This window comes from Cebus imitator, unplaced genomic scaffold, assembly GCF_001604975.1.
Source record: "Cebus imitator isolate Cc_AM_T3 unplaced genomic scaffold, Cebus_imitator-1.0 Scaffold24, whole genome shotgun sequence".
Lineage (NCBI taxonomy): Eukaryota > Metazoa > Chordata > Mammalia > Primates > Cebidae > Cebus > Cebus imitator.
This window is the reverse complement of record NW_016107339.1, coordinates 8,489,082-8,500,042: the sequence shown is the minus strand read 5'-3', so window position 1 is coordinate 8,500,042 and position 10,961 is coordinate 8,489,082. Positions and strand designations below refer to the sequence as shown.

General features: G+C 54.1%; 1 protein-coding gene across 2 annotated transcripts in view; it reads right to left on the bottom strand.

Moving 5' to 3' along the window:
• Positions 1 to 1,225: 1,225 nt before the first annotated feature.
• MDGA1 (MAM domain containing glycosylphosphatidylinositol anchor 1) overlaps positions 1,226 to 10,961 on the bottom strand; it is a 64,964-nt gene continuing 55,228 nt past the window's right edge. For both annotated transcript variants that reach the window (XM_037736235.1, XM_017522553.2), the window contains exons 15-17: positions 7,252 to 7,382; positions 6,922 to 7,030; positions 1,226 to 6,205 (exon numbers count right to left, since the gene is read on the bottom strand). In XM_037736235.1, coding sequence (XP_037592163.1) covers positions 6,114 to 6,205; positions 6,922 to 7,030; positions 7,252 to 7,382 — 332 coding nt within the window. In that variant the 3' untranslated portion in view covers positions 1,226 to 6,113. The remainder of the gene's footprint in view (positions 6,206 to 6,921; positions 7,031 to 7,251; positions 7,383 to 10,961) is intronic.

Here is a 10,961-nt window from a genome sequence, read left to right as displayed (position 1 = left end):
AGTGAGCTTGACCAAGTGTCTCTTCCTGTATTCAAGGAGCCAACTTACAGCGGTGGTCAGTCCCTTAGACCCTTTGTCTTCCATTAGAAGAGAAAGCCCAGGTGTGGCAGCAAGAGGTTACCCAATGTGAGAGCCAATAAAACCTAGGTGGGAGAGGGAGCCCTTGGTCTTGTCACCTGAGCCTCAGTTCCCCCATCTGGAACATGGAAACGAAACTACCCAATCTCCTACCTGAATCATTGTAACCAAGTAACCTGAAAGCCTCCCTTCCTGTCATTTGCCCGATATGATGTAGTCTGTATCATGACACCCATGCCCTTGATTTGGGGTCACTTTGCAAATGCTCATCACTGCCTCTCCCCATGACCTTGGCAAGTTCATCTCTCCTATAATATAGGAGTCGATTGTTGAAATAAGTGACTTTTAAGGACCTCTTAGCTCTGAAATTCTAGAATTCTGTGAAGTCTGGGGTAAAGGGAAAGGCTGGCCTAACATGATTTTGGGGCAAGGATGCAGCCAGCTTGTGCTAAATAAGGGAGGCAGCCCCAAGTAGGGTACAGGGTGGGGTCTATGGAGCCAGAATAGAGATTAAGAGGGAAGGAACTCTGAGCATGTAGGAGGGATGGTAGGGTTGGGTGCTGAGAAGAGAAAAGGGCATTTCAACCATCATGCTAGCTTTACTCTTCCTCCTTTGCCCTTCCTCCCCTTCCTTCAACCTTCTAAGTTTTTGGCCTCTGTTGGCCTTTGCATATTCTGTTCCCTCTGCTCAGAAGCCTCTCCCAGTCCCAGCAGGCTAACCCCAATCATTCTTTCTGTCTCTCCTAAATGTCTCTTAGAGAAGTCTTCCCCGAAGCCCCAACCCAAATAAGCACCCTCCTCTTACCTTCTTTCATAGCACCAATTTCCCTTCACAGCCCTAATTATACACGTAATTATATATGTCTTGGTGTCATCATTAGCTTACTGTCCATCTCTGCCACTGAATAGGAGCTCCCACAAAGGCAGTGTTTGGCTGGTATGTGTGGAATGAACAAATGAATGAGGACACAAGTTCACTGGGAGCAGAACAGGATGCAGGTCCTCACTGTCTAGGCCACAGAGCAGGATTCCTGTCGACAGGTGCCAAAGAGAAGAAAGGCTGCCCCCAGGGAGCTGAGAGGAGCCCCCAGTGCCCCAGCCCCCACCCTGGCCCAGTCTGCCCAGCCAACACACACGGCTGACGCTGAGTGCTAGAACACTGCAGCTTTATTGATACAACAACCGCGTCCGCAACTGGAGGTTACATTTGGGGACTTGGAGGTGAAAGAGAGGCAAAGGGGGAACAGAGGCTGGGGTGGAGACAGACAGCAAGGCAAAGGGGTGAGGACGGGGTCGTGTGACTAAAAAACAACCCCAGTACATTTCACCCATTAATAAGGGGTCTCCTGTTGTGCTTTTACCTTGGTGGTGGGGTGGGCTGGGGTGGTCAGACATGTAGGCCTGGGCATGAGTTCTGGCTTTTTTCCCGAGTCTTTGAGGCCTCAGGGCTGGAGCAGCCCCTTCCCTCCCTGCCCCTTCTCCTGGGCTGGGGCTAAAGGCTAAAGGCCTTGGTAAACTGGCTACTCTGGGGCAGGAAGGATGCATGGGGAGTACTGGGGCCTAAAGGGCCACCAGAGTTGGGCTGAGATGGTGATTATGTGGGTGGCTGGGAGGAGGGTGGGAGGGGGCTCAGAAGGAGGGCATTTCTAGGAGGGTCCCTGGGAAATGAGAGCAGACAACAAGAGGGTGAGGGGTGGGGTGGGCAGATGCCATCCCTCTGGACCTTGCCTGTACAATGGGGGCACCAGATTGGATGCACCCTAATGTCTCTTCTAACTATAAGGGTCAAGGGATCCCCAGGAAAGAGTGGTCCTTCTGCCCCAACACACACACACACACACACACACACACACACACACACACACACGTCACACACCACAGTCTTAGACACAGTACTGACTCGACAGAGAGGCAGGTGCTTCCTGAACCCAGAACCCAAACTCAGCCAGTGGCTCTACAGGGATTCTCCAGAGCAGAGGCCAGACCCTGGGAATACTCCCCAGCCCCTCAAGCTGCCCAGCAAGGAAAAAAACAAGGATTCTGCAAGCCCCACTCGAGGCCCTCTTGGTCTTTGGGGAAGTCAGGAGGATGAGAACATGAGGACCTGCTGACCTTCATTCCCAGCCCAAGCTCTTGTGAAGTCACAGGGGAGGGGAGGGGAAAGAGGGTCTCTTTTATCTGGGGGCCTGGGAGAGGGGCAGCAGCTACAGACACTGTGGTCAGAGGGTGGCCAACTCTGTGTGGCACCCAGGCCTGCCATGGGGCAGAAGGCTCTGCAGCCTGGGATGAGAGGCCAGAATTTGGAGCAGAGAGATAGCACCTGTCCCAAGGTAGGATCCCAGCAACATCTGTAACATCCCCACCAGCACCCTGGAGACAGGACTGTCAGCCAAACTTCCTGCAGCTATCTGGCAGGAGACCTCAGGGGCAGTGACAAGCGGTGTGACAGCCCCAGGGCTGTTGTACCTGGCTCTCCCAAGACTGGCTCCACTCAAACTGGCTGTGTGACCTCGTGCCACTCCCTTCCCCACTCTGGGCTTCAGCTTCTTCATCTACACCTTGAGGGGTTTGAACTTTGGAAGTCCATCCTTGCTCTGACAGCCTGAGCCAGGGGCTTTCCCAGAGCACAGGGAAAAGAAGAATGGATGAGAAAAAGGTGTCAGGCCCATCTCCGAGAGGACAGAGGTGGAAGGAGCATTCCAGGAGGAGGGGGCTTGGTCTTCAGGATTCACTAAGCACCCTAGGAAACCATCTCTGGTCCCAAGGGCAGGTCAGCCAAGCTGAGGCTTCCATACGCTACTATACAGCACCTGGCCCCAGGAGTCCTTTTCACCAACCTAAAGGGGACAAGGGATGGAAGGGCCCCAGCACCCTGAGGGCTGACCTTGAACACCCCATTTTAAGGCCACAAAATGCCTCAGTCACCCTCGGTCACCCAGAGGGTGAGGCTGCCACTGGGGAGATGTGCTGGATGCAGCAACTTGGTCTCCCCTGGCGGGGGTCACTCATGGGCCACCCATCAACACAGACACTGACACACCATGGCACACAAAGACACACGGCATGAGCAGCACTGATACAGAGACTCTGGCTGCCAGGCACACACACACAAACCCTGACATGCAAGTCACCTAGTGATACACAAAGACACTCATTCCCACTGAGGAACATGCAAACACACAGACCACACGTGCCTAGACACAGCGCCCGCTGGCATACACTGGCATCCACATCCCCCCACCCACCTGCTGGCATACACAGACATACAGATCAGCCTCACCCATTCATACATGGGGACCTCAGCGTTCCAGCAGACGCACTTTGTCAATTCCAGGTCAAGCCACCCCCAAGGCAGGGCCATCCGTACCCACTGAGACCTCCAGCAGCATCCCCTGCCTATCCCCCCACCTTGTGCCATCTGTCCATAAAGACCAGGAACCTTGGGGCCACATGTATGCAGTTCAGCTCAGCTAACATGTACTGAGCTACTTCACTGTGGCAGGCTCTGGGTCCTGAGGCGAACAGGGGAGACAAGTCCCCTGGTGGAGCAGCTAGGGTTTGGGTGGTGGGGCAGATGGACTGGAAGGTCCTCTGAGGGAAGCAGGCACAGGGTGCCTCAGGAACCCCAAAGAGGAAGCACTTGGGGCTATTCATCTGTGGTGCTCCAATGCCTATCCCAGCGAGGCACAGAGGAAGCACGCACTAGGTGAAAGGTCAGTGGTTCCCACCGTCAGGCGATCCCGAGGAGCTTTTCAACACTTCTGATGTCTGACTGCGCTCCAGTCCAATTAAATCAGAACCTCTAGGTGGGACCCAAGCAGCAACGCTTTTTAAAGGACTCTGGTGGTTCTATTCTGCAGCCAAGGCCGGGAACTGCTGATGACAGAATCCATTCCACTGGACAGTGGAGTGGTTTCCACACCAGGCTCACTTGTGCTGGGCATGAGCGGGAGGTTGCGGAGGTGCAGGGAGGACTTGGAAGGCTCGGAGGAGGAGCTCACAGTCTAGTTGGGGCAACAGACTCTGCACAGATGGGACGATTAAGGAACTATACCCAACAGACGCGATGGAAGTGTACACTGAGAACCTGGAGCGACTCATTTCGGATGGAGGCCTTGACTGGGCCAGGAAGGCAGCCACGCTGATCGGGCATCAGAAGGCCCCGCTGTGTCCTGGACGGGCCACCCACCAGCTGTTGGTGATGATGATAACACAGGCCTGGCAGAGGGAGGAGATGGGCAGCCTTTGCCTCGGTTCCCTGCCTACCTCCTGGCGCTCCAGTGCTGCCAGAGTTCCAGGCCTCTTCTCTGCAGCTGTCCCCACCAAATGCTCCAGGAGGAGCCCTGTGATGCCCCTCACCAAAGGTGCTTGCATTCAATCGGTCATCTGTAAGCTCTTTGTCATCCATAGGGGATAAAAGGTAGAATTTCAGGCCATCGCAGGCAGCTTGAGACTATAGAACAGGGCTGGACATAGTCTACTCAGCCAGCACCCAACAAGCAATCACATCACTAAGGAAGATGGACCACATACTGATGTACATGGACACTCACAGAAAGGTGTATCAACCCAGCCTCACAGGCAGAGATATGTGCAATTGCACACGCAGACCTGTGTTTGTACACACTCCTGCCCAATGATGTACCCACAGTAGTACCCAAACACAGATGGGGACACACACACACACGAAAACACACACACACACACACACGCACACACACATGCATAAAGACTCATTCTAGAAGGGGCTGGGCCTCCTCTGTCCCATGGATGGCTGGGTGGGGGGGATCAGGGGTGATGTCAAGGAGGAAAGATCTAGATCCCATCATGTCAATCTCAGGCTCCTAACTCAGGACCCAAGGACGGGGAGCCTTTTCACAACTCCCAGGGAGTGAGGGGATGGACGCCCACTCCCTCTACCAACCCCAGCTCTGTAAGCCCCTCCTCCTTCACTGCCCCTGGGTGGGGAAGGGAACTTTCAACTAGACAGTGCTTTGTGGCGCTCTGCCATGCACACACCCTCCTGTCTAGGGCACCCTTTCATGCCAAGTGGATAAGAAATGGAGGCTCCTCTCCACTTCCAAATTCAGTGTCTGATGTAGGGGCGCCACATCACAGAAGAAGGACTTCTCTTCTGCCTTTCTCAAAGTCAAGCCTCACCCTAGAAAATGGCCTGGCCACCACCACTCCCCCAGCCTCTCTGAGACCCAGCTGGGGGCTGAGGCGACAAGGGAACCATGTTTTCAGGAGTCCCACTGCTTGTGGGGCGGAGTGGGGAAGGTGTCAGTCTTCAGACCGCCCAGGCCCAAGACCCTGTGCTGGGTCCCTCCAAAGGGTGCACACTGAGGAGGGAAATATGGTGCCCCAGAAACGGGTCAGGGGATCTGGGGTGACCTAAGGTCTCCACCATCCGGCGCTCACCCTGGACAGAGTTGCATACAGCAGGTGCCCTACCTTCCTTGTTGTCCCCTGGATGTGGGACAGTCACAGAGCTTGCAAAGTCCCACCTGGTCCTCCTCTGATTCCTGCATCTCCCATCCCAGGAGTGTCAGAGACTGACCGAGGGAGGGGCTCCATATCTGTCCCACTTCTGGCTCCCTTCTGGCAAAGCCACCGGGCTGGAGTTCGGCCTTGAGTTAGGGGACAGGGGAAAGTCAGAAGCACACCACGAGTGCAGCCAGGACAAGGCATACGTTGTGCCGAGGTCCCTGGGTTGGTGGATGCCATTCAGGCAAGTCCCCTGTCTTTGCAGTAAAGAAGGTGCTGGCAGGTCGGATAGAAACTTGTGCTTTAATATATCTCCGTGTGTGTGAGCATGAGTGTGTGTGCGTGTGTGTGTGTGTGTGAACTGTCTCCGGGGCCTCAGTGCCCAGCCTCAGTCCTTGTTCTCTGCTCATCCTTGCAGCCAGCGCAGGCCCCCTCCCTGGTGGGCCGGCCCTGCCCCTGGGCACCCCGGCTGGCGGGGGTCAGTCTTTGGTACAATGTGGACACTTTGGTGTGCCGGGGGGCAAGGTAGGGGGGCCATGCAGCTCTCATCATCTCTGCAACGCCAAGAGGAAGATGGCCATGGGCCCCCACAGCTGGGGGCTGGACTGGCAGGGGGCTCCACTGCTCGGCATCACCACCACTGCGACAGGAGAGAAAGGGCCAGGGTTCTGGTCAGCTCTGGCAGGGGCACAAAGTGGCAGGCAGGTTGGCAGTGTCAGGGTGCTGTTACTCTGCCCACCTCTTTGGAGGGCCTGAAGGTGGGCACTGGCCTCAGTGCACACAGACATACTCACAGCACAGACATGAGGTAGTGTGGGGTGGGGTGAGGGTTAGCTCGGCCTGCTGGGGTTCAGGTTCACTGAGACTCAGAACAATTTACTTGACCTCAGTGGGCCTCAGTTTCCTCACCTGTAAAATGGGTCCAACGGTGTGTGCTACCCCGAAGGACTGTTGTGAGGATTAAGTGGAACATGCATATACAAGTTTGTGTGCCTTGCCTGGTACACATAATTGCTCAGTAAGTGGGAGCTGTTAGTACTGGAAACATCTGGCCCTGGAAGGCGCACATTCACTCTGGAGCAGAGGTACACAGGTGTATTCAGACACAGGCACAGGAGGCGCACTGATACTGTAAACAGGTCATCACGCTCCCCACCAGGCTGGGCTTCTCATTGTCCCACAGCCTGAGTGAGGGTGGGGCACATCTTTACACAGTCAGAGCCATGTGATTCTCATCACGTGGCCATTCTGAACCCCTATTCAGATACAAACACCCTCCCCCAACAGGCAGGAACCAGCCCCCACACACACAGCTGCCCCCAGATTCAGCTCCCCCACCTCCTTCCCGTCTTGCACCTTTATTGGGATCCATCTGCTTCCGGGGACACTCTCCCTTCTTCAGTGTGACGTCATCTATGGCAATATCCCCCAGGTAGCCTGAGCCTCGAACCCCCTCAAAAATAATCTGGGGTGGGGTCAGAAAGCAGGGAGCAAGGGTTGAGGAGGTTCTGCTGGGCACCAGAGCGCTCCCCCCAGCCCACCTTTCCCCTTCATCTACCTGGAAGTTCCCCTACCCTGCCTCTTTCCATCCTTAGCCCCAGGAAGAAGGACGAGGCTTTCTGAAACACTTCCTGGCCACAGCAACCACCGATGCCTGGCAGGGTCCTCTGGGCCCTGCGGACTCACCTGGAAGGGCCCACTGGGGTTGATGGGCACATGGGCCTGCTGCCACACATTGCCCTTATTGCCACTGAGGGACCAGGCGTGCGTGTCCAGAGCCCCTTTGTTCCGGGACCGCACCAGGAGGTTGAGGGAGCCTGTGGTGGGTGTGAAGGCAGCAGGCAGTGAGCTCTGATCAGGGCACCCTCACCTTTCCACACTTACCAAGCCCTCTTCTCCCATCACAGCCTGCAGCCCTGTCCCTGTTGGCAGGACCTCCTCCCCGTGCCCAGATGGGTGCAATGTCCCGTTCCTGCAGGGACACCCTCGATGTGGGAAAGAGAAGACTTCAGCAGGATTTCAGTACATCAGGATGACTTGTGAATTCTTTCATTTCTTTCCTGCCCTGCTAATCAGCTAATCTCCCCACTCCCAAACACATACAAGCGCACACACCCCACCCTTCCCCTCTAGGCAGGGGAGTGAGACCTCTCTCCAGGGCAGTGAGACCTCTGTGTGGGCACAGAGCAGGATTTCCAAAGAGCACAGTGTGTCCCTGTTGGCAGTACATGACTTGCAGAGGTAGATGAAGGGGTTTAATACTCATTAAACATTTAAAATATTTAATACCCAGTCGATGTGCCCTCTGCCTGGCTTTGCCATGGGGCAGGGGGTGCTTCTTGCTATCCTAGGAGTATGTTGGGTCCAGTAAGGCCCCAGAGAGAGAAGGCCAGAGAGGACCATCTGTGTGACAGTCTCTGGTCTGCATTCCTCATGGGACAGAATAAACACCAGCAAGTGAAAGCTGGCACGAGGCAGACTGGAATTCCATCTCAGGAAGACCCTGGATGCACTGGATCTGCCCAGCAAAAGAGTGGGCTGTCTTGGGGAGGCATCCTGTCCCTTGACAGGAGGACTATCCAGCAGGGGTGCTGTGGAGGGGACCCCTGTCTCTGATCATGTTACCCCCTGCTCAGTCCTCTCTGAGGCTTCCCATCGCTGTCCTCTCCTGGCCTTGCACACCTGATCTGGGCCCTGTCAGCTTCTCTGACCTCATTTGCTGCCAGTCTTTCCTGGCTCCCACTTGGCACTAGCAAACTTGTCTCCTTGCTTTTCTTTAAATGCCTGAGGCCAGTTCCTGCCTTAGGGCCTTTGTTTGTGATGTTCCAGCCTGGAACATTCTTCTCTCCCTCAAGGAAGTCCCTGACAACCCCATGTAAAATAGCTCTGTTCTTTTTTCTGCATTATTTTCTTTATAAAGCTTGGCACGAGTAGAATGTAAGCTCCTCAAGGGCAGGGGTCTTTGTCTTGTTCTAGTGTCCTAGAACGGTGCCTGGCATATAATGATGCTCAGTTAGTTAAGTGAATGAATAGATGGATGAATAAATGAATGATGGGATTTGAGCTTCATGAACCCTGAGGTCCTTCCAACTCTGAGATTCTGTGAAAGTCCTTGATGACAGTTATGAGAAATTCTTCATTCAGAATTTAACTTTTGGGAACTGATAGGAATTCAACACAGACCTTCCTATAAGGAATGAACAGGAAGAGAAGACGTGAATCCCAGGGACTGCCATACTGCAACGCAGAGAGTGGTCTGGGCCTGGGGAGCTGTAGGTTAAGGACTCAGAGTTCACAGGAGTGAAAGAGGGCTCCCAGCTCAAACCCAGGAAGACTTCTGAAGGAGGTGGCATTTTAGAGAGGCTTTGAGGAACGGGAGGATGTGGCCAGGGGAATGTGGTAAGAGAGGGCATGTTAAATAGAGGGGACAGCCTGAGCAAAAGCCCAGACGCTGGAGAGCTGGAGTCTATCAGCCTGAGTAAGGGTGGGGCACATCTTTACACAGTCAGAGCCACATGATTCTCACCACTCAGCCATACAGTTCTGTTTGGGGTTAGATGTGGCAAGAAAGATATGGAAGAGTGCAGTAAGCAAAGTTCTTTTTTTTTTTTTCTTTAAGACAGGGTCTTGGTGGTACAATCATCGCTCACTGCAACCTCAAACTTCTGGGCTCAAGTAATCCTCCCACTTCAGCCTCCCAAGTAGCTAGGACTGCAGGCATGCACCATCACACTCAGCTAATTTTTAAAGTTGTTTTGTAGAGGTGGGGTCTTGCTATGTTGCCCAGGCTGGTCTGGAACTCTTGGCCACCCAAAGCACTGGGATTATAAGTATGAGCCATTTAGCCTAAGCAGGCCCTTTTCAAAAGGGAGGCTGGGGGTCTTGGGCCCCAGATGTCCTCTGTAAAGGGATATCAGGAAGCCTCTGAGCAGGGGGGACATTGCAGCTGATGGGGTACTGAGGGGAGGGAACAGTGAAAAAGCAGGCTTCCCCATTGGGGTCCTTGGGGCAGGGCAGTGGAGGAGGAAGGAATGTTATGGGGATTGAGGCTAGATCCCAGCAGGATGGGGACGGGCCACATCTCCAGGAGGGAGAAGAGAGAGGCTGGTGAGGATCCTGGAAGATATTGGGGCTTGGGCCTTGCGAAAGCCAGGGTGAGTGCCTCCTGTTCTAATGGGTGCTGGCGCAGCCTCTCAAGGGTCCATCTCCTACTGGTTAGGGTGCCCCACATGCCTGGAAACTTTGAGGTGCCCTCTGCCTGGCTTTGCCATGGCGGAGGGGGTGCTTCTTGCTATCCTAGTCCCTCCTCCCTCCTCCCCTCCCACCCTGCCTGGCAGCTCTGGGCACCAGCTGTCCCCAGACCTTGTGTCTCGCTGGCTCTCCTTGGTCCAAGCCAACTCCTTTCATCCCAGGCAGGTAACATTTGGTGGCTCTGTCCCACCAGGGGGTCTGTCTATCTGGTGTCACAGATGGTACAGCTTTGTCTGTGGGAAGTGCCATGGAAATGCCAGCCAACAGGCACCATGTAAGATTGATTCCCCTTCCTCAGAGCCAGGTATTTCATATCAGTGGGGGCTCGAAAGGACAGGGAGGGGCCACTGATGCGGCCTGGGCACTCTTAACCAAGTCATGGTTGCCTCCTTCTCCTCCAGCACCCCTCAATAACCCCAGAATTCCAAGCCACCATGGCTGTGGGCAAATGGGCTGAGCACCCCCAGGCTAATGCCTCCAAAATCTCCCCCTCACTATCTTGACCAAGTTATATAACACATGTGCCAATATCTTTCTTTAAACTCACTCACTTTTTTGTTTCTTTTTTTGAGCTTTGTCCTAGGCATCAGTATTAGAGAAATCCTGAGTTTGAAGGGCTAGCTTTATTCACCACGTAAAATATACCTAGTGCTAAAACTGGGAAAGACTGGGGTAAACCTGAATGAATTGGTTGCCCCACCTGGGGAAGCCAAATGGAAATGAGAGGACTGGTCAGGGTGGGGAAGTCCTGGTCATCCACCCTTACTCACCCCAGAAGAAGCTTCTTATGAAGTCTAGACCCAGCCGTGGACAAAATGATTTGCGCAGATGGTTTGGGGGCCCCAATGGATGCAGAACCTTCTATCCCACACCATTCTCGTTCATCAGTTTAGCCTGAACCATCACCCTAGCTGTGGAAACTTCTCCATGATCAGCCTTTAGATCTACATTTGCTTAAAGTCACTCTGCCATCACAGCTGAGGAAAACAATGAAGACGCTTTCTGCAGACTGACAACGAATGATTGCCAAGACAATATACAATTCAGAGGGAAAAAGGAAGCCTGGGACAGTATATGTAGAATGGGAGGAAATAGAATGTGTGTGGTGTGTGTGTGTGTGTGTGTGTGTGGTGTGTGTGTGGTGT